Here is a 24,330-nt window from a genome sequence, read left to right as displayed (position 1 = left end):
GAGATGCATTGAGTTAAGTGACTTCAGTAATGAGATGCAAACCCTAAGACATTCTGTGGGTCTGATCTTCTAGGACAGAGAATCTACTGCTCCTGTTTCCTTCTTTTGGTTCTTAGAATGGCTTAAGGATTCCAAAACTACTCCCAAAATTTCAAGTTTCCCACATTAGTTACTACTGTTGGAAAAACAATCCAAGAAAAGTTATTGGATTTTGCTTGCTTAATTCAGTGCTGCTGGGAAATGGAAAGGTAGGAAATTAGGACACAAAAGATCAAACTCACACCTACAGCCCTGGTCATGCCATCATTTCACAAAGCAGAGAGCAGGTTTTGAACTCAAATACTCCAGGTTGTATATTGGCCATCAGCACAAGCTTAGCCAAGAGATTGCCTGCTTGGAAGTTCCCTGTGGCTCTTTCCTGGCTGACAGTGAGGGGTTGGACCAGATAACCCCCTGAGCTTCTTTCAGACCTAAATCACTCCGCACTTCCTAAATTATTTTATTTCCCGCTGCCTGTCTAGATATCCCTCCTGGATTAGGTTACCTGTCAGCTGAGCAGAAACTCAGAATTCAAGCGAGCACAAACTTTTCCTTTTTGCTGGGCTCCAACCCATTAGGCAAGGCCAGCTCCAAGAGCTCTTCACACAGTGTAGAAGACAGGAATCTGGTACTCCCCACTGGAAATACCAGGTTACCAGGGCTGGAAATATACTGATCAGTATTACTGACAGAGCAGTGCTTCTCTCAGACATCACACCCAAAAACTCAGTGCAAATTGAAAGACAAAGTGCACAGTGCACAGGGCAAACCATCTCTCTTCACCTTCTCTCTGCAATACCAGAGGAGTGTCCCCAAACTGTCATCGTTATAAGCTGAGCTGACATGCTGACCATTATGTGGTGAGATGTTTCTTAAAATGTCCGTTCAGTTCTTTGGAAGTGGGAGGACAAGAAGCTGAAAGACTTTTCCCAAAGATCTGAGTAAGAAGGATTAATCCTTAGTCATTCAAGAAGGGGCCCCAGAAATCTAAGTGAGAGTCGTGCTACTGAAGGTAGATCACGGAAAATGAACTATAGCTGAACTATAATATTCTCTCCCCAAACAGTATTTCCTAACAAAAAGAACAAAACTCTTTACATTTCCCTAAAAAATGCAGAAGCCAGCAATTTCAATTCCTTTCAGTAGCTCAGATGAAAACCAGCTCATACCCTGGTCCCAAATGGCCTGGAGGTGTTACATTTTCCTCCCTAAATAAATGCCACAGGACATTTCCCCCCTGTGTGCTGAGCCCGTGCAGAGAGCCTGCAAAGGCAGCTGTGGGAATGGATGGCAGTGCTGCTGGACAAGTGCTATTGATGTGCTCATCACAGGAACTTGCAAGAAAACAACACCAAAATTACCTTTGTGCTGTTAAGTGGTGGAAAAGACGTGTTACACCTTCCCTAAAGTCACTGCTAGTTCTTAACCTGCAAAACCCATGAAACCACCCCAGAGTGGAGCACAATGCTAAGTGTGATACAGGAATGCTCGTGTTTGGAACCTCTCAAGTGTTCACTGATTCACAATCTTGTAGGTTTGTTTGGTTTCCCATTTCCTGCCAGTCCTGGTTTGCTGTACAACCAATCAGAGGTACGGTTTATTGCACACTACAGCAGAAATGACATCTTTGGTGTTGCAATTCTAGATTTCAGAAAGTTTCCTTCCTGCTTTAAACTTTTGGTCCAGACTGATGCCAAGCCAGCCTGCAGCAGCATTACAGATGGGGCTGCACTGGTGTCATTGGACCTCCTGCCCTAAAACCACCGGACTGAGTCCCACATGGAAGGTGGAGCAACCCTTCCGAATGCCTCATGTGGGAATTCATAAAGTCAGAGGGGTTTGGGAACCCTCACATCTGCTAACATGAGGAGATGAGAGCACACACTGCAAAAACACACTGCAGTTTGCATCTCAATGTGTGAACAACCGCCAGTCCCAATCGTTTGCAGCAATTGTAGGTACTTCAACCAATAAATCTGGAATGCAGATGCATTCCAGAACTGGGTTCTTCATGCTACCAGGTTTAAAAGCACTAGTTTCTGAAAAATGTCTTTACAAAACCTAATGAAACATTTCTACTGTTAATACTGGAGAAGTGATTCATTGAAAATTGCCTCATTATTTTCAATGCAAAAATGTTCACTTTGAGCCTTAACATTCTAAGCTAATATTCTTCTTGATTAAAGTTGATTTTTTTTTCCAAAGTCATTCTCATTGGGAAGAAAAATGCTCACGTCACTTTTATAGTATATTTTAACTGCACATGAAAGGAAAAAAAAACCCACCTGACTGTTCAGTAATGTATTTCCCTTCATCTCTCCTGAACTTAAATAAATGCTTCAGAGTTGCATACAAGACTGTGTCTTTCACATGTTCAAATAATTGTGAAAATGTGCAACAATGCCAGAAGTTTTCTCAGAACTTTGCTGCGACAGCTGGTTAATGAAATCAGACTACATTATTTAGAAGAAAATCATAAATATTGTCAAGTTATATACTAGCCATGCTTCTAGCAGGTAGCTGTGAAATAAAGTTGTTGCTTTTTTAAACAATTCTTGGTATCAGTTCCTATCAGTTCTGAAATATACTCCTGTGGAATTGTCCATCACATTTATTGCATAATCAAAAGATATCTTGGGCCATATGTGTGTGAATTTAAGTGGAGTTCTCCATTGATGCCAGTGGGAATTCTGTCCAGGAACTGCCCATCCTTTATGATCACACAGTCTGTTAGTAACAGAAACACAGTTTTGTAAAGGAATGCAAGAACATTGAAGACAACCTGAAAATTTACAAGAAAATATTACTATGGACCTCAGGTTGCAGGAAGCCAGTCAAAAATGAACTTCTTATTTCTTGGAGTTATGTATGCAGACACTTCAAGCAAATTTTAAGACATATTTTGCTAATTTCTATACAAATGCTAATTTCTATACAAATGAAAACTGAACTCCAAATTAAAAAAAAAAAAAGGTAGACAATATGAAAATGTACTCTTTCGTAGAAGAGTATATTTTTGTATTTTTTAATAGTGTATAAACATGGGGTTGGTTAGGGGTTTTGAAGCCAGGTTTGTTTGACATGTAATTAAAGTTTAAAATATAGAGAATTTTTAGGAAGTTCACAAGTACCAGGTGAAATAAATGGTTTTTTAAGCTATCTGCGTAGAGGAAACACTGGACTGCTTCTTCCATGAATAAAATGTCTTCATCCTCAGTGCACTTGGCTTTTTCCTCTGGATATTTTGTAGAAATAGAAGAGTTGAACGTATTTAGAGCAAAAAGCAGGTCTTCTGTGAATTATTTTAAAAATCTGGACAAATTTCACTCCTAAACTACACAGAAGCACCTCCATATTGCTCAGCTCAAATAGCTGGAATCCCAAGAGTAAGGGTACCTATGTTAAGGCCAAAGCTTCCTCTGGCAAATCAATTCCTTTGGCCTGGAAATAGAACTTTTTAGAATTTGTTCCTAGTGAATCCCATCACAGGAGGGACTTTCACAAAGATTTCACACAGCAAGTTTTACTCAACAATAGAGAGGGAGTGAGCTAAATATTGAACTACCTAATGATACTCAAGCTTTCCCCCAAGCTGCACTGGCCTTACTTTACAAATGCAGAGCTGAGGTCAGGGACATTTTTACTTTCAAGAATGGGCACTGCAGCTCCAGTTCAGAATTCCAGTCAAGAACGGAGACTTTTCCTGTGTGTATGTATAGTACAAGATGGACTGTGCACTAAATATCTCATAAATGGCGAGATGGAAGACAAAAGCCTAAAATTTTGGGATGAATGGAAGTTGAAAGGCATGGTGATGATGAGGAAGAAAGCACTGAGGTTTTATTACTAACACACATTTTGGGAATGTGCTACTCTAATTCTGCTTTTAGCCAGTTAAAAATGCCACTCTAGTTCCAAGCTCAAACTTCTTGGCTGGTCAAAAAAAGGGTGATATGATTGAAGAATCATAGAAGCACCTGCAGCTTCAAACGGAAAACCCTGCAGAAAGTCCTTTCAGAAAAATAGAGGGTAATTTCCCCCAAATAGTTCATTAGAATTTCACACTGAGTTTCAACAGTGCCACACATATGTGTACAATATGCAAGACACATTAAATGAAGCAAGCATTTGTCACCCCAAAGCTCCCCCAATAACGTGGTTCTACAATTACAGTGATAACTGCACCTGATGTAGTACTGACACTACAAACAGAAGTACTTCAGGTTTGCACTGTTCAGTGGGACAAAGACTGATGAGCAGACAAAACTCAGCCTCTAAGAATACACCAAGCTCTGAGCATCTGATCTTATTTGAAGGCCCAACAGAAGCCATAATTATTTAAGGGGAGGGGGCATGAAATGCCCACCCCAGCAAAGTCCAGTTCAGGAGGTGGCTCAGAGCCATTGCCTGACCAGCATCAAGAAGTCAGTGGAGAACAAATATTTGGGAGTAATAATCAAACCCAAGTCAAACTGTCAAGTTTACACTTTACAAATGTCACTGAAGTATCTGTAAAAAAAGCTATTAAAAGAAATCAGTGAGTTACTGAATTGGTGTTGTGTTTGAGAAGTCCCAACCAGCATGGATATTATCTGCTTTTCAAACTGCACTCAGACAGAATTTTTAATGATCAAAATTTCCCATCACCTCAACTCATTCCCCAAAAGGATTTGACAAATAATCAATAGACAGACAGCTGTCTGTGCACGACACAGAATTTACTCTGCTGCCTTCACTACTACGCTGAACTGAAAATCCCAACTTCAACATTGCACCCTCCCAAAGAATAAAACCAGTACAGGATTGGATAAAATCACTAATTTCCCAGCAGCAATATTACTAATTATAAATAAAAATAAACATTCATGTCCCATTAGCACAACAAAATCTAAGAGAATGGGAATTACAGAGGATTACAACTTTAACCATACTGGTCAGAAGCAGAGATTGATACCATGACCTGACTTATAAGTGCTCACTACCTACATACTGCACTGAAGTGCTTTGCAGGACTTCAGTTTCAATTCTTAATGACTTCTGGTAACATGAGCACAGATATTTCATGGGTTTGTGTTGATTTGTTCCTCTTTATGAGAGTTTATTACCATTTAATAATACCTTCCCTGGATACTAATCCGTTTTTTAAACTATATCATCACATGCAGCATAAAGTACAATGCTGCACAGAAGAAACAAAATTGGAAGAGAAATGGCTGTTGAGTACTTTTACCTGAATGACTGCAATGTCATGTCCCACAAAAACAAATCATATGTCAGTGGCACAGAAGCATCAGTCGTGTTCTTGCACCATATTCTGCCATTTATCCTTTTGCACTGTATTCCCCTTCCCACCTCAGCTTTAGGCAATCTCTCACTACTCCAAGCTTTCTATGTCATATAATCACATGGCTTATTTGCATCCAATTCCTGTTCCAGTATAAAACCCACTGCTGTTGGCAGGGCAGGTGAGACTTTCTGCCTGAAGTTTACAGCTGGTACTTTAGGGTAAGATAACAAATAATTTAATTAAGAATTGTATTCATTGTTATTACATACATAAACTTGCCACTTAATGGTAAGTAATATTCACACAGTGGTAACCTATGTGATGGAAAGCAATTAATTCTACTGTCTGAGTAACATGACTTCATATCTCTGAGGTTGAACCCACTTTCAGCTTGCTGATAAAGATCTAATGCAATTCACACGAAGCAAGGCCCCCATTTTAATAATTAACACTATTCATTACCTTTAAAGAGCCTAAATCCACATTACAAACCCATTCCTGAATGCCAGTGTTCAAAGGAGATAGTTGCTCAGAATGCACGGTGTGTTTAAGGCAGCCTGAAAGCCATTCCATGGCAGGGCAGGAAAGGCAGGAGCAGGGACAGGCACAGGGAGGGCAGGACTCTGTACTGCTCCTCTCCCCCAGACACGGCTCACTTCCTACCCATGCCTTTGTTCTTCTCTGAAAGCTGCTTAATTGTCGAAAATGACTCCTATCAAAGCTATTCTTTTGTCATTGGAAAGAATCCTAAATGATAAGACATGGCAGCAGCCAGCAGGGAACCCGCCAGCCTTCCCTGCTGGAAATGCACCAGCAGCTGTTGAGGGCAGTGTGACCGTGTTCACAGGGTCCAGGGTGAGGGAACAGATGAGGACCTGACTCCATGGTTCACAAGGCTGATTCATTTTTTTATGGTATATATGACATTAAAACTATACTAAAAGAACAGAAGAAAGGATTTCATCAGAAGGCTGGCTAAGAATAGAAAAGGAATGGAATGATAACAAAGGCTTGTGGCTCGCACAGAGAGTCCGAGCCAGCTGACTGTGATTGGCCATTAATTAGAAACAACCCCATGAGACCAATCCCAGATGCACCTGTTGCATTCCACAGCAGCAGATAACCATTGTTTACATTTTGTTCCTGAGGCCTCAGCCTCTCAGGAGGAAAATCCCAAGGAAATGGTTTTCCATAAAATGTGTCTGTGACGTGGCAGCAGCTCGTTCCCCCTTCCCTCTCCAGGGTAACCCCAGGGAGGGCTTTTCTCTGCACTCTCCCCCCAGCAGCAGCAGCAGCACCTTCCTTCAGCTCCACACTGTGCTGCCACCACTCAGGCACTGCCAGCTGAGCCCTGCACCCTGCTGCAAACACGGCTGCTTCCCCAGCCATCCTCTCTCTCCTGTGTTTTCATCTTCCCAACCTCCTTCCTCTTCTGCCTTTTCTGCCCAGACCCCTCTATCCCCCACAAGTGAAAGCAGCAAGTAAACAAAAGGCCATTCAGCACATCACCAGGGCTGAAATGAACTCAACTGTTCTACAAAAACGCTCCATAAATTCTTCCCCAAATTCCTACATAAAATACACTCCTTACTGTAACTGGGAAGAAAATATCATTTGCTGGTTGTTTCTTCAGCACATTAAACTGCCAGGATTGTGACAGAAGTAGTGAAACATTTGGGGTAGAAAATCCACTAGCAAGTAATACCTAGGGTAGGAATTTCAGATATTTAGTGAGGACATAGTATATAAAACACTTTATTCAAGATTTACAAAATCTGTTGTTTTTTCCAGATAACATAAGGTTAAAAAATAAAATCCCATCATTTAAAGCCTACAAAAATCTAGAAGCTTAGATTATTTTCACACAAGCATTCTCATTTATAGTATACAATCACACGTGTTTTTACAACCATTGAAAATAAAACATTCCATCCGTGACTTGAAACCAGCTCTTTTTCGAGCATACAAGAGACACCATAAATTGGATTAAAGCAAACCTACACAACTTTGGAACCCATATGTCAAACTTACAAAGTTTAAGAAAGTTAGTTCTCTGTGGACTAGAACTCCAATACATTATAAAACTTTTTCCATGTGTGAACCATTTATGCAAAGACACTGAAGAACAACTTTAAAGCTGACATTAAAAGAAAAACATGGAATGAGGTCCATTTCTGGTGCTATTCCATTCAGTTATGCCACAGGTCAACTTGTCCCATGATCTGTAGAAATACTGTCATGATCCATCACAGTAAAAAAAGACACCAAAACCTTCTTTAATTAAAGCATTAAATACGCTAGATAAACTAGGAAAAAATTGCCAGAAATACTTCAAATTAAAAGTATAATTTCCACCAGCATTAAATAAATTCTGTCATTGAATTTATGACTTTATGATCTTTCGAGTTTATGTTCTGAGAGCAAATTTATTTATATGTAAGATGCAAACAGGAATGAGCTATTATAATGCCAATATTACCTTAGTCAAGCAGATTAACTCTTGCTAACTAATCAATTACACATCTGGCCCGCTGCACGCTGTCAGAAGCTCTAGTTGGCAATCTGGAAGTGCTCGGGGTGGTAGCTGAACAGCCTGTGTGCGTACGGGTCGCCGTCGGCCGCGGCTTTCTGTGCCGGGTACTGGCGGTAGCCGTTCCCGTGGAAGTGCTCGCAGCGCAGGCCGAGCCACTCCCGCTCGCCGCTGAACCGCTCGGCCTCGGCCAGGATCCTGGTCAGAGCCATGATGTAGCTCAGAGCCATCTGCAGGGTCTCGTACTTGGACAGCTTCTTGTCCTGGCCCCACTGCGGCACCACCTTCCTCAGGCGGTCGAAGGCCGTGTTGAGGCCCTGCATGCGGCGCCGCTCGCGGGCGTTGGCAGCCAGCCTCCTCTTGGCAGCGTTCTCCATCCTCTCCGAGCTGCCCCTGAGCACACAGCCCACCCCACTGTCCATCCTCTGCGAGCTGCCCTTGAGCACACAGCCCACCCCACTGTCCATCCTCTCCGAGCTGCCCTTGAGCACACAGCCTGCCCCACTCTCCATCCTCTGCGAGCTGCCCTTGAGCACACAGCCTGCCCCACTGTCCATCCTCTGCGAGCTGCCCTTGAGCACACAGCCTGCCCCACTCTCCATCCTCTCTGAGCTACCCCTCACCACACAGCCTGCCCCACTCTCCATCCTCTCTGAGCTACCCCTCACCACACAGCCCATCCCATTCTCCATCCTCTCCGAGCTGCCCTTGAGCACACAGCCTGCCCCACTCTCCATCCTCTGCGAGCTGCCCTTGAGCACACAGCCCACCCCACTGTCCATCCTCTGCGAGCTGCCCTTGAGCACACAGCCCACCCCACTGTCCATCCTCTCCGAGCTGCCCTTGAGCACACAGCCTGCCCCACTCTCCATCCTCTCTGAGCTACCCCTCACCACACAGCCTGCCCCACTCTCCATCCTCTCTGAGCTACCCCTCACCACACAGCCCATCCCATTCTCCATCCTCTCCGAGCTGCCCTTGAGCACACAGCCTGCCCCACTCTCCATCCTCTCCAAGCTGCCCCTGAGCACACAGCCCATCCCATTCTCCATCCTCTCCGAGCTGCCCTTGAGCACACAGCCTGCCCCACTCTCCATCCTCTCCGAGCTGCTCCTGAGCACACAGCCCATCCCATTCTCCATCCTCTGTGAGCTGCCCCTCACCACACAGCCCATCCCATTCTCTAGGGGACTGGCTTTACAGGTCTTCATAGCTGGTGCAGCTTCACTTGCACACACACACAAAGATCACAAAGATAGCAAAAATTCGCCTTCTAAAGAGTGCTAAGGAAAGCATTCATGGAGTAACCCTTGTACCACTTGAATCTGTTTCCCAATATCAATTGTGGAGTATTTTTCTTGCCTTCTAAAAAAGTAAATATAACAAAATAAAAGTTCTTCTGGTTCTTCTGGAGATGTCTGAAAATTGTTTCTTATCGTTGAAAGAAAGAATGAAGCATTTTTATGTCTTATGCTTTCACTCTTTTAATTTCTTTAATCTCAAAGAGAGAGAGGAAACAATGAAATCTCCATTCTCAAAAGGTATGTTAGGAAGAAAACAGTCCGTTGAATCCAAGAAGCTCTTACTGGGTTACAGGCACAGCAACTCCAAATGGCAGTTTGCAGTGAGAGCAGTCCTGGCTCGGCTGAGGAGGGATTCAGTGATGGTGCTGGTTGTGCTCTGAGGAGCTGAGGAGGGATTCAGTGATGGTGCTGGCTGTGCTCTGAGGAGCTGAGGAGGGATTCAGTGATGGTGCTGGTTGTGCTCTGAGGAGCTGAGGGATTCAGTGATGGTGCTGGCTGTGCTCTGAGGAGCTGAGGAGGGATTCAGTGATGGTGCTGGCTGTGCTCTGTGGAGCTGAGGAGGGATTCAGTGATGGTGCTTGCTGTGCTCTGAGGAGCTGAGGAAGGATTCAGTGATGGCAGTTTGCAGTGAGAGCAGTCTGGCTCAGCTGAGGAGGGATTCAGTGATGGTGCTGGCTGCGCTCTGTGGTGCTGAGGAGGGATTCAGTGATGGTGCTGGCTGCGCTCTGTGGTGCTGAGGAGGGATTCAGTGATGGCAATGGCTGCGCTCTGTGGTGCTGAGGAGGGATTCAGTGATGGCAATGGCTGTGCTCTGAGGAGCTGAGGAAGGATTCAGTGATGGCAATGGCTGTGCTCTGAGGAGCTGAGGAGGGATTCAGTGATGGTGCTGGCTGTGCTCTGCAGCCGTGACTCCCTCAGAGATCTGTTCCCCCCAGGCAGCAGGGATGGTGTGCAGCGGCCAGGACCAGGCTTTATAGGAACACAAGGGCTGAACAGGTGGTGGCAGGTGGGCGGGCGGCACGCTGCTGCCATCCCAGCACCTTCCCACCCTGGGAACTACAGGGGAAAAAGCCAAACGGCAAAATCCCAACATTACAGCCTTCATCTGGTGAGAAGTCTTCCAAAGCCATTCTGTCCAGCCCTAACAACTTGCCATCTGGAGTAGTGTCTGGCTGGCCCCACAAGACTCTGGGCAGTTAAGCAAAAGACCCTTTCAATGGATAATCTGTTGCAACTCAGGGGGAAAAAAAAAATCTCTGTGAATTGTAGTATTTGTACATTAAAACCCGTGAAAATTCTGGCTAAGTGTTGAGGATAGAAGAATAACTGCATTAATCAAACAGCAGAAAGAGCTCAAAGATACACAGCCAAGAGTAGAACTGTTTCGCACATATGGTACCAAAATAAGTAAACTCAAGTTACTAGAAACCCTCCAGCATTCACAACTTTAATATTTTATAAAGTGCACAACATTGCAACCAGAGTAGTATCTCAAGAAAAAAGGGGATTGTATTTTTGCCTGTCAGCAAACTCAAAGTCATTAAAATAATTTAAATATATTTAAACAGTTAAAATGTAGCAATAGATTTACCTAATAATTGCAAAAATATTTAGATGGGTTATGATAGTTATACACAAAAACATGTAAGTATACTAATCACCTGAAAACTGCCCTTTTTAATACACCCTATTAAAGTATCTATGTGTATTTGACATGAATTAAAGGTGTATTTTTAGTACTATATCTCGAAATAAGTGACAAGAATAAAAGAGGACACGAAAAACAAATCTGCTTGCTGGCAGCAAGGGATCAATTCTGCGACAACTGTAATGCCAGAGGAGCCACAACATACACAGAGCCATGCCCCATAATTACAACATATTTCTTTTACTGTACTTGTATTGTACTAAAATCACAAGTACATAAACTTACAAGGAAATATCACATGATCTTTTTATGATGTACACAAAAGGAAAAAAAAACCCTGCCACACAACGATTTATTATCTGTATTGATTTCAAACTTAATTAAATTGTTACCAGCATTCATAAATTAGTAACTTTTTTCATTAGAGACTGAATACTGTATATTTATTTAGAACTATAGCTCAATTGTTTCCATTATGACTCCAAAACTTGGTGTAGTTGTAAACAGCTGATTAATCCCCAGCAAAAGCAATGACAATGAAATGAGGTTGAATAATCCAAAAACAATAGGATGCAATTGAACACTAATGGACTCCAGCACGACAGATGTTGGACGTCGGCTGTTACGCCCAGTTGCTCTGCTCTTAATATTCCCCATCCTAATGATCATGAGCAGAGATGATAGCTGGGGTAGGGAGCCTCCATTATTCCATTATCAAAATGTATGCCACTTCTTAAATTTTTAAAGAAGTGCAACTTGGTCACGTTTCATTAGAAATGTTCGACTCGGCTGTGTGTGTGCACTGACCTATTCTCCAAACATAAAGAGCTTCTACCACTCGCTAAAGCACCACTTTCTGATTGCCTGTGTGAGAACAGCTCCCTGCAAAACCCCACACCAACATATGTCTCCCCTAAAGGATCAGCAATTAGAACTTGTGAGATTTCTGTTTCTGAGGATGCTCCACGGGAAGTGCCGCATGTGCAGGAAAGAAGATCCACATCTGATCTTCATGCAATTGCTAAGCATATTTTAGTGCTCCTGCAGCCTTCTAGCCCTCATTTTGTTATCCCTAAGTTTGTTTGGCTATCCCTAAGTTTGTTAGTTAAACCCTATGTCTCCTACAGTGAATGTCAAATGATTTTTCATCTAAAAGAACACCAGAGAATTAAGGTGTTCTGTAAGGTAATAAATGCTGTGTGTTCTCATGAACTAGCTGCTACTCAATGCAGGTAGTTAATCACTCTTCATCTTAAGAATGCTGCTAACCATAAATACAAAAAGCTCCCCTTTAAAACAGAGTACTGTATTTTTTCACTTGGCAGCAGTTTTGTTTTTTTAACTTAATATGTCCAGCCAGCATAAATTACAATGAAGACTTCAAATATATTGAAAAATCACAGTGCTTCAGAAACTTTGTATTTTCCTTCACTAATGCACAGTGACCCAGCACACAGCAGTGCTGTTAATTCTCCCTTCCTAATTGATTCACCACCATCCTCATGCTTTACTAACATGCTGCTGTAATCTCAGGAGAGGAGCTGTGATTTATCTCTCCTACTGAACACGCTGTAACTTCAGCGTAAATGATTTACTATCAAATCACAGGACAAGAGCCCAGATCCATTCAGACTAACAATGAACTAATAACAGGATTTTATAGCTCATAGGCAAAGCTAAAAAATGCTGGCTGACCAAAATCCCTGGTTTTCATCACTTAAAATTTTGTAAAGTTCCTGCTCTATGAAACAAAAATACAAAATGTATCAAGGTCCTACTCCCACAATCTAGTTCATCTGCCCAGCCCCATTGCATTGCCTTTTGATATTGTTACCTCAAACTAAAAAATAATCTGCTTTATTGCTCAGGGTATAGGAGAAAGGTATCAGCTGGAATTTTCACAGGTTTCCTTCACTCAGTTCGATTGCCTCTATATTTCAGTTGGTCTCAATTAGCCCTTATGTAATTGTACTCTCTCCTCCCTTTACTTTTAACAATTCCTCGTATGTATTACCATTTGAAATATTTTTTAAATTATTATCAATATTTTTATTATATATATTTTTTAAAGCTCTTACTATATCCTGATGTGATAAACTGCTGTGGTGCTAAAACCTTTTTTAAATCCTAACTTATATTAGTTTTGTGGGTTTTGTACATCAACCATTTCTCAAAAAAATTCCCTTTTACTTTTTTATCCTCATTAGATAATCTCAAGCCAGAAAAACATCAGAATCACCAAAAGAATTTCTATGTCTACCCAGTTGCTCAAAATTCAATCTTTGATTCTCTAACTATGCAGGTACCAATTTAGTGCTATTCCACAATCCTCACAGCATTATTCCTGAGTCATATTTTAATTCTAAACCAGTATTATTAACCAAAATATTATGCTTCCCTCAGAGAAAAACAAGAGACAGATAAGAATGCTATTTCAGTCATTAACCAGATTATTTTAGCAACTTCAAGTCACCATCAATATTAGGAAAATAAAGGAGTTTCAATCCATTAAAGAAATTAGGCAGTTTCAGGATTTATGACTACATACACAAACCCATTCAAAACTGTCTGCTAGGTATCCGGGTTAAAAACTCAGATGCAATTAGTGCAGCACCCACTAAGAGATGAATGTCTTTCACCTGCACTACTATGGAAAACACAATCTAATTACTTTGATTACTTTTATTGGGGAGTGACTGGGACCAGAGACAAAATTTTAAAATGAAATGAAAGCAATATTTTTAGTTAAAGTCTAATTCCTCTGTACTTTCTCCACCTGTATTTATAAAAACATACACAAGCAATGTATCAAAATAAGAATCTTACCTCTCCCTTCTAGCCAGAACTATTTCCTCTCAGGCAGAGCCTTTCTAAAAGCCTCAAGCCTCGTCACACTGCTGTTTACCCCGAGCAAAGCAGAGAGAATGGCAAGCTGGATGCTGCCTAATTAAGAGCAGGTGGGTAACTACCAAAATATGGCCATCCTTGAGGGCCCAATTTCTTGTAACATTTGACTCAGCTCACAAGACAGGCTAGAAATCCATGGTGTGCAGAATCACTCCTTTTCCTGCCTTGGTTGTTTGTGCTGTTTTCCCTGCCACAGCTACAGAAGCATCCAAACCCAACAATTCACTAGAGAACGCTGTATCCTGCAGGGACACTCAGTAACTACTACTGGAAATGGAACAACAACCTACAGCTGCAGCAGGAGTTTGAGTCATTTCACCTGGGGCTTCCCAGCCTGGCACTGGACACCTTTTCCTGTAAAGAACAGTTCACTTTCCTCCTCAGCATCTCTGGGCTCTTGTTTCTGGCAGCCAAGGACCTGTCCCAGCTGCACTTCAGGCTCCACCACCCTCCAGTACCACTGAAATTCACCCATTTCTCTTCTGTTCCACATTGTCCTTCTCACCTCCCTCAGCTGAGGCCCAAAAAGCAGAGCTGTCCCCAGTGATCCTGCACAGAACACCCTCTCAACATAACTTTGCTTGAAAGCATACTTTAGAAACAGGAGCTCAGAAACCTCTCAAAAAACCAAAAAGGAGAAAGGAGTCCTTTTATCGTGTTACCAGAGGGACATGTCTTGAACATTTAATTGTTTCTCACCTACATTATATACTGAATTTGGTTACATTATGTACCTTTGTATACACACACAATAGATCATGAAAGAAGTTTCCACCCAGAATGATTGGTAACCCACTGCACCACTAGAGCAGCAGAAAAGCTCTGATGTATTACAAAGCTAGGGAATTTTTCAGTACCATATACATGGCATGTGCTTAAAAATATGGTTATCTGCCAAGGTCAAGTGCACCTGCACACACTCAGCAATTTGCAAAAGCTGTCCTGATGCTTTTCACAGGGGAACCTACAGACACAACACACCAGGGCACACACAGTGACCTGGCTCAATGCTCACTGGTCACTGCTCCAGCAGAACTGAGCAAGGAAGCTTGGCTGCTGCAGTTCCACAGCTGAGCCAGCTGGTCTGGGTAAATACTGACTGAACACTGACTCTCTGTTCATCTTTCAGCTGTCAATTGACTTGATCAGCACTATCTCCAGTACCACCAGGCAATACAAATTTTTTAAAAAGCCAAAAATACCTGTTAAGCACTACTTGTTAACATTACATAGGCATTCTGACATAGGCAAGAGTAGAACCCATTTATTTAAGATGTAATTCAGTTTCTTTAAGCACCTTTTCTTTTCCTACATACTCAGTTTCAATGAGACAAGAGTCTTCCAGGGCTGACCTTCCATTATTATATAGTTTGAGAATTCCTAAAAGCACCATGCATGCTCTGCACCATGAACGAGATGAGTGAAGGAATCTTTGTCCTCCTATTTGCAGACAGGAACTACTGTTTCTGTGATCTCTGATAGATGTTTTCCTAGCCTGTTCTATCAAACCTCTAACAGGGTAATCAGCAGCACAAGTGGTAAATCATTATCTTTGCACAGATCAGATAGCTCAGGATTAGAAAGATGAAGAAGATGGTCAGGACATACTCCATCAGCTGCTTTGACCACATTTCCTCCCAGAAGAAGGAATTATAGACTCAGGTTCAGCACCAGAGCCTGGGGAGAGCAATTCTCCAGAGGGTGTTCACCTCTCAGTTCTGAGGCTTTTACCTTAGTCCTCCTCTCCCTTGCAGTCCTTTTCCTTTTTTAACTTTTCCAGGTGTCTCTCATCCAATTTTCACCCTGCCCATTCCTCACACCTGTGCATCACAGTCACCTCTGTAAAATACAAAGGGACCTGTGAGATTCCAGGGATGGGAACTCCCATGTTTATCCCCTGTGCCCACTGCCCTCCAAACAGGAGAACCTCCAGTTGGTCCTTTCAGCCTCAAACCAGAAATGGTTGTGCCAAACAGATTCTGCAGAGATGGCAACAACCAAAGCCCAACTATTCATGAATCTGCCTGTGTGAAGCAGGATGTGTGCACTTGTTTTTAGACCTTTATAAATGTAGCTGAATTTAATGGGCTGCTTGACACTGCAGCAACTCCACTGCTACAAATGAAACAAAACCAAAGATCCTGAGCTCGCTGCAAAGAATGGATGAACCAAAATCTTTTAGTAGGAAATTAGTTGTGCTCTTCCTTAACCAACAGGCATGGTCAGACAGCCTCAAGCAGAAGGTGTGACTTGTTATTCCATTTTACCTGCTGGGTCAGGTGGTGGGATGGCTTTCCTGTCCCCAGGAGCTGCTTCCTGCCAAACCCCAGCATGAGAGGCCTTAGACTGAGCCAGTTCCCCATGCCAACCTTGTGAAAAAACAATCTTTCTTACACTGCACTAAGTTACTCTGAAATTGCCTATTTTCTGTGACAGCAGAAGCACAAGAAATACATTAACATTACTGCAATGCTAAAAAACCCCTCAATTTCATTTGCTCTACATTAAAAAAAAAAATACCGAGACCATTCACAAGTTAGCCTTTTTTTTTTTCCTTTGGAATTGAGTAGAAAGCCTACAAAAAGTCCTAAAACCAGAAACTGAATGGGTAACTATGCTGAGAGACAGTATGGAAATGCAGCATGGAACAAAATTAATTCCCTAGAAGGCTCTTCCCTGTTGAGGATCATTGAATATCAAGGTGTGAAAAAACAACCCTTTTTTATTTTCTTAATACCCTTTTTCTCTTATCTCTGGGGATTCTACTCCTGACTCACAGGGAACTAAACCTGTTCATGCAGTATCTGCAGACTTCAGTATTGGCAATGAAGTGACTTAATCCCAGCCTGTGGCAGAGAGAGCTGATACAGGAGTGGAGCTCTCTGTTTACTCTGGAGGGGGAAAAGAGCAGCAGAGAAAGGGAGATATAAAAGAGATATAAAAGGTGTGTCATGGTATCAAAGGAGAGGAGTGTAAAAACGTGCACCCTCTGAGTTTCACAAATACCTCATCAGAAAAATGTTATTTATAATCAAGCAAACAAAAAACCTACTCGCACATGCAGATTTTGGTGAAATAAGGAGTTTGGTGTACTTCAAAAGCAGGAAAAAAATTGCAGCATTTTATTACTGAATTGCATCCTATTTTATTAAAACTTTTCTGCATAATTTGTAACTGTGAAAAAAATCCCTGAGTGAAAGCACCTTTTCTCTCCCCAGACATGAACAGTTGGTCCATCTCACTTCTCGTGAGGTTTTTTACCTCACATGCCAACTGTCCATGGCTCAGGACCAATGACAGCCACTCTGAACATTCAGCTTCTTATTCCTTCCACCAAAACCACTGATTTTCTCAATTCTTTCCTACGGTGAAAAGTCACTGTCTATTTTCTGTTCTCCATCAAGAGGCATAAAGAGCTCAGACTGAAGCTGAGATCTCCCTGCAGCTGTTGCCACAAAACCCAAGGAGATGTGGAAAGCAGTGCTGTGACGGAAACCTGCAACCTGCTGCACTCCACCTGCAGAAATCATCAATGTGCACAACAATACAAGGATGAAAATGAGGGTGTAAATTGTTTGAAACAGAAATACTTCTTGACAAGTAGATAAAAAACAAAAGCCAGTAGAGAATGGTCTCCTTTCCAAAAGCAGAAAAGTACACAAGGAAGAAGCTCTGTGTGGGATAAAATATATTATCTAATGCCATGAACATCTAAAGGGCTGAGTATATTTAATATTCAGCCCTAAGTCATCTCACTGAATTTCACGGCAGTCTGCTTACAGTATTAGACAGGATCACCTGGAATTTCAGGGAAAAGAGAAAAGTGATAAAAGGCAATGGGGAAAAACAAGGGCCACAAGATGAGCTATAAGCAGAGATACAGGCAGGAGTAGAAAGTGACAATAATAAAACATGGGAAGGTTTCGAGTGGACTGAGCTGCAACAGCTTGCAGTAGCAGGAACACACAGTCCCTAAGATTAGGAACTGTCTTTGTTTTATTTCTTCTCCAGCCCTCTGACTGATTGTTGCAACATGGAGAAGAGAATGTAATGTACCTTGGAAATTAATTACAGTTATACAGCTGGTTCCTAGCCAATTAGGAAGAAGACTCTCAAAACTCCTCATCTCCCAAAAACATAATTAATGCTACAGTTAATGCTGCTTGCTGAAAACAAAACTGTGTATAGATTGTGCCATAATTTATTGACTAATAAAAACACAAGAAGGAACAATGGAAAGAGTGATGCCAAAGGATGCCTTTTGTAAAATCATTTTTCACTTCAGAAGGAGTTATTTTCCTGCGTAAACAGGCATAAAATTACCAGCCAGTGCCCTGCTTCTCATTGATTTCCACTTGGCACAGTTTGCCAGCTGCTGTTTGCTCTGAGTGCTGCCTCGACCTGCCCTGGTGACGCTGGCCCTTTCTCTTTGTGGCAGCATTTTCCCAGCCCTCCCAGAGTTCGGCTGCACCTTTTGCTGAAGGCTCAGAGGTTGCCCATATGCTGGAGCGGAGGGGCCAGCCTGGCTGGAATTAACTCGGGAGTGGCGTCCAGCTTTGTGGCTGGAGCTGGCCCAGAGGAGATTAGAAATGCCCCAAAACTAATTAAATATTTTGTCTCCTGCTGGTAAACAAAAGCCGATGAGGGCAAAACTACCAAATGCCTGATTTAACTAGGGTCTGTAAGTAGCTTGACAACAGCAACCCTGAAGTCAGTGATGCATGATTTAAAAACCCCTAATGGGTCAAAGCTGTTACACAAATGAGACTTTGGTCGATTATCCTTCACTTTATATATCTGCAAAACTGTTACATAAATGTACTTCCCATCAGTTTCCAGAGGAGCCTTTCTGGGGTAAGAGCCATGCAGTCCACATATTTGTTTGGAAGATTTCTTAACTTTCACTTTCGCACTGAAGAAATACAGAAAGCAAATATAACCACCAAGGAAGTAGGTACAAATAAGAAGTGACAGCATTTTCAGTAACATTTTCAAGGATCTGAACTGTCAAGTGTTGCTTCATAAAAATGAGAAAGAAGAATTCCCTCAGTTAATACCAGATCTAGTAAAATGTTTTCAATTCCATTTTCTCAGTTAAGTGCCTTCTTCCAGGCACTTCTATTTTAATATACATCTATAAAATACAATATTCTATATTCTATATATTCTATATAATATATATCTATATTATATATAGATATAATATATAGATTATATATAATATCTATAATATAATATATATTATATATTATATATTTTTATATATATTTTATATATATATAATCATTTAAATTATTTAAATGCAGAATAATTATATCTAACCAGTTAAATTATTTAAATAATGGACCAAATGCTTTTGATATCTATAATTCAGATTTCATGTATTCAGTTATGTAAATCATAAATCCACTCTCGTGGCATTTTAAACATTGTATGTCCATAAGGGTATATTATATTTTAAAATACACTGCTGCAGACTCAGTTCCTTTTCTTTTAGAAATATGTAAGAATTGTCACATAAATATTCCATGACCATGTTTTAGAAGGTTGGGTGATGAAAAGTCTCACAAAAATCCCATTATGAAGGAAAATGAGAATTCTAATTTGATGTTCTGTATACTAATTTTCCATTCATGCTTAACTTCACGTGTGTCTGCAATCCTTGTGCAGCTAATGGGACTGATCCAGTACCCAAAGGCAAAAACAAGGTTTGGTTGTCCAGGACCACAGTGCATAATGCTGCGAACTACAAAGTGACCGGTTCGGGAAAGCAGAGCCTTCACCTCACCTGGGAGGACAGCGGTCAATCTTTACATTTTCCATAAGCCCAGTTTTAAAAAAAAACTTTACAGTAAGGTTATCTTTATCCGCTGAAATTTGAAACTTACTCAAAAATGGCAAGGATCAAGAATAAAAGGAAATCTTTAAACAAATTGGTATATATATATATATATACACACATATATATATATACACAAAAATTAAATATAGAATCTACACATATATATATCTCACTTCAGTTTTATTGTACTTTAATTGTACAATTTTACCGCACTTCAATTTTATTGTACTTTTACTGTACTATAACACTTTATAGCATTATTTTTACGTTATAATTTAGCTGTTATGCAAACGAAGTAAGCCGCAGTCACTTTCAGTGAGGGTTTACAGCAAGGGCTGATGTTGCAGCCACTGCTCCCCAAAAGCAGGAGGAACTCTTGGGGCTCCCTGCCCACGCACACCCTCACATCCCACACCTGCTCCTTTGTCTGCACGGACAGCAGGACGCCGCAGAGCTGTCCCCTGCAAAGAAAGGCAACTCCAAAAGATTGAGATGTTCTAGTTAGGCACACGGCGACATTCGATGGTTGGGATTTTCAGCTCTCCCGATGTCACATTTGGGAGCTCCCAGGAATGGGATGTGATGGGGGTGTTCTGAAAGCTACCAGGAAAGGCAGTTTGAATAAAGAAACACTCAGTGTGCCTGCTAACAGTTAATGCTGGCTCACAATGCACAAAGGACAATGCTTCCCATCGGGTGCCACAGAATAAAGTGATAAACCATGGCTAGGAGAGCAAAAATCTCACTGCACTGCATGCACACAGCAAAAGGACTGAGCATTTGATATCTAAAGGTGTTTGCTTTTCTATCCCACGAAGAAAATTGTTTCTCTTAATTCCTTATTATTTCAGGATTTCAAGAGTCTTGAAAGTCAGCATTCAATCAGATTTCAGTGGAATTTTCTTCTGAATTCTACAAACTTGGGGATGGGAAAGTAAATTATTAGTCTTAGTTGTCTTAAATTAACGTCTTAGTGGACCTTAATTATTATCACAGTGGAAATTTAAAATTAACAGTTCTAATAACTTTTACAGAACTATTTTCAGCCACTGCTGTTATGCAACTTCCCTTCTTTCCATACAAAATAAATTACACAATCATTCTTATTTAATTGCATTCATCATGGTTTATGATGTATCATCAACTACTCATGGACTTTAATTCCTGCAAAAAAGGCAGGAAGGCAGCTCTGTTTCTGTTGCAGCTGGCCTTATTTACTTATAATTGAGAAGCAAAAATATATGTATTACTTTTTTTTTTCCTTACAATTTAGAAAAAAAAAACAGTCCGAGCACAGTAATAATTACACTTGTGTAATTGAGATGCACTGAAAAATGTGTCTCTGATGAAAGTGCTGTCAGTTTGGAGAATTAGGGATGCTTTTAAAGTCCAACACTAGGCTGAGGAATATGGGTGACAAAGCAGGAACATGGATGTATGACTGCACAGGGCACACGAGCTTGTCTCTGCTTTTTCCAGCAAGGCTCTTTTCCACACAGGGTGTTCATGTTTTCTCCCCCAGAGCAAAAAGATTTCAATGAATTGCACAAGGCCTTTGCACAGGCCCAGTTAGAACCATGCAAGAAAACTTCTCCTAGTTAAGAAAAGATGCCATAACCAATGTCAGCTCTCACTAAAAGAACAAGATGCCTGAAAACAACTGAGGAGAGGAAACAAACGCACAGAACTTGAGATATCTCCTGCTTTTCCTTGGCTGGCAGGAAAGCCAAACAGAAGCAATGAATTCATATTGTACTCCTTTAAGGATCAAGATCCCACCTTGGTTTTGCCCATCTCAAAATCCTAGGGCATAGCACAACTTAATCCACACTCCCATCCAGCCAGGAATGCAGCAAAAACCACATTCTATATACAGCTCCCCTTGGAGCTCCTCCTGGAACTGGCTGTGCTGTTCTTCAGTCAGTGCTGGTGCTTGACAAGACAATCAAATCCCTTGTTAAGGACTTCCAAAATGAAACAGAAATACCAATTAACTGGTTTTCTGTCTGGAACTAATTTAATTCCAAGGTGTCTTCTAGTACCTTGGGATATGGAGTGTTCTGCTCTGGAGAGAATCAATCAGTGGGAGATTGATGAAGGGGTGCTGAGGTCAGGTTTGCAAATACAGAACCATCTGCAGAGTCTCCTGGGTTGGTACCTGCAGCATAGTAATTTACAGGAGCAGGTGTTTCCTTTTAATCTACATTATTTTTTTTCTGCTGAAATTGTAACTTTATTAAAAACTGCCTGCAGTTTGTTATTAATAGCAAAAATTGTTCATTTTTGCTATTAAGTGACTGCTGAAAGGTTTCTGAAAGTTTTAATGCCCATAATCCTTAAAAATACAGTTAAGAAAAGAGGCAGTGATGTTAACTATGGAAGTCAACCAGACACATAGTTAGAAAGCTGCTACATGTAAACACAATAAAGCCCAAAAGTCTGTTCTTAAAACAGAATTATATTGTTCAGGACCAAGCCATTTCTTCCCAAACAAGGGTGACTGAAATTATTCCAGTTGTGGAGATTCTAATTTATTTTTGTTTCCAGCCATAACTAACTATGGAGAAAGGAAGCTTTCTGAAACAGAAAAAAAAATCAAGAATTCCAGCTGGAATTTCCCACCTTGGTAAGATGGGCACTCTGCTCAGCCCCCTTTGGTTTGGCTCCAAAGCACAGCAAAGGTCAGTAAAGAATATTTGAAGTCAGACTCAGGTTCCTGGCTTGGGTGCACCTCACACCCTGCTCCAGCTCCACTATAATCCCCATTATCCCTAGTCAGCCCTGGCACCTCCCAGCCTGACCCCCACAGCATCCAAACTGGCTCTGCAAGGTTGGAAAGGTGCTCACACTGCAGTCTCCACAAAGGCATTAAAGGTAGAAATGTTTCTTCTCTTCATATTCTGCTTTAGACATTCCATCTAAATGTCTTAGTCTAAAACCAACTTCCTGGGAAAAAACCCATACACACCATTGACTATCTGGTCACACCCTGGGTTTTGCTCTTCCACCTTCCTATTGTTTGGAAATTTTTATTTATGGCTAGCGGTAAACTTCAGGAAATAAAAGGACAGTGACTCAGCAATTGAGAAAAATCCCTAGTTCTGTGGTTTTGTTTAAGTCTCTTAATTAATTTCAAGACAGATTTACTCCTTGGGGGGAAAAAATAGATGTGAGAATAAAATGTGCTTAATTGGCATATTTTTCAGTTTTTAATTGAACTAATTTAATTTTTACCTGACCAAGCATCACCCTTTATTTTAATTTAGGTTTTGGGTATTTTCTTTAATTCTGGGAAGGTTCCCTCTGTTCCCAGCCTGTTTCCCTGTCACTCTGATGAATACTGAGACAAAGAAATCTCTCCTTTCCCAGAAATAACTGCCTCATCTGTTGCTAATTTCCCTTCCCATCCCTTATGGAACACATGGCTCCTTTCTATGACCTCTTGCTGTGTGCACATTCCTGAAGCCTTTATAATTTCTTCTTCTTGGAAAACTTTCCAAATTTAATAACAACCTTTAATGTATGTTTTCTGTGTATTCTCATATAAATAATGCTAAAGAAATGCAAAGTATTTCCATGCCTCCTTTAAGCAAACTGTTAAATGGCTTATTGCATTATTCCCATTTTCTTTACCTCCCTTTTAGCTCTACATTCATTTTCATAGCAGTAAATGTGTGTGGTTTCTGTTGCTCACTGAAGTTTCCTGGTTTGCCTCCTTCCTCCTGGCCCCTACATGAGCAAAATAAGCAAAAGGACATTTTAAAAGTTCATGTCTGGGCTGCTGGATCTAGCCATGGATTTCCTCCAGCCTTACAGTGGCCTGGAGCTTCTGTTGGACACTCTCCCAATAAATAACACTCAAGTGCACAGGAATTTTTGGAATTGTGTTTCCCTCCACGTAATTTGCTCTTGGTTCAACACATCTCTATGCCACCAGTCTTTTAATTAAGAGAGCAGCACAAAACAGTTCTGCAAATCCTCTGCACCACAGACACTAAACAAATCCTTTGCAAAAAAGATGTGAAACAAGGCCACACAAGTGCTAAATACTATTACTTTAAGTTTGCACAACCTATTTTTTTATATGGGAAGATAGAATTTGTCACAGCTTATTTCCTTTACTATTAACTGAAATGTACAATACATTAAAATAAATCTTAGTGAATAATTAGGATCACCAAGTCAGCTACACAATATTTCATGAGAATAAAGTTGCTCCTCAGAAAATAAGTGCTCTTTTCTTGCCACCCTCAGCAGCCTTACTTGTTTTGCATATGGTTGCATATTTAATTAGCAATCTTTCTGTAAATGTCTGCAATTAGACAATGATGATTAATAAAATAACTCCTTTAAAGCTCCATTTAGGCAGCAGAACTGCACAATCAGGTATAATTAATTCATCATTAATAAATCATGGCTGATTAACTAACACGTTGATTACAAACACATTACTGCATAGCCTCCCACCTGAGCTCTGGTGATTTTTCTATCCTGAAAAGAAATAGAGACAAAGTAGTAGTAAACTATAAAAAAAATGCTTTAAGCAGCAAAGATATTACTTTGGTCAGGAAATTTATATAACAAGTCTCTTTGAAATGTATGGGCCTTGTTCTTTATTAGTCCTCTTGAGTAAAACAAATTATTTTACTGTCTATTTGTTGATTGTGGATGGGTGAACAATAGCTGGTTCTTTAGTTCACTTTTACTCCTAAAGAAGCCTTTTTTTCTCTGATTATGGGCCAAATTCAGCTTTGCCTAAACCAGCAGGAAGAA

General features: G+C 41.0%; 1 protein-coding gene across 1 annotated transcript; it reads right to left on the bottom strand.

Annotated features, from left to right (window-relative positions):
* Window positions 1–7,876: 7,876 nt before the first annotated feature.
* On the bottom strand, window positions 7,877–9,067 carry ATOH7 (atonal bHLH transcription factor 7). Its single transcript, XM_058810841.1, has 2 exons — window positions 9,020–9,067; window positions 7,877–8,293 (listed from the first exon to the last, which is right to left on the bottom strand). The coding sequence occupies exons 1-2, from the start codon at window positions 9,065–9,067 to the stop codon at window positions 7,877–7,879; spliced, it is 465 nt and encodes a 154-aa protein (XP_058666824.1).
* Window positions 9,068–24,330: the final 15,263 nt, after the last annotated feature.

The sequence above is a fragment of the Ammospiza caudacuta genome, chromosome 9, assembly GCF_027887145.1.
Source record: "Ammospiza caudacuta isolate bAmmCau1 chromosome 9, bAmmCau1.pri, whole genome shotgun sequence".
Classification (NCBI taxonomy): Eukaryota; Metazoa; Chordata; class Aves; order Passeriformes; family Passerellidae; genus Ammospiza; species Ammospiza caudacuta.
This window is presented reverse-complemented; position numbering and strand designations above follow the sequence as displayed.

Bases quoted from the DNA above. Each gene is read 5' to 3' on its own strand.
- ATOH7 (XM_058810841.1), bottom strand. From the start codon at position 9,067: ATGAAGACCTGTAAAGCCAGTCCCCTAGAGAATGGGATGGGCTGTGTG. The intron at 8,294-9,019 runs GTGAGGGGCAGC...TGTGTGCTCAAG, and splicing joins AGAATGGGATGGGCTGTGTG to GGCAGCTCGCAGAGGATGGA.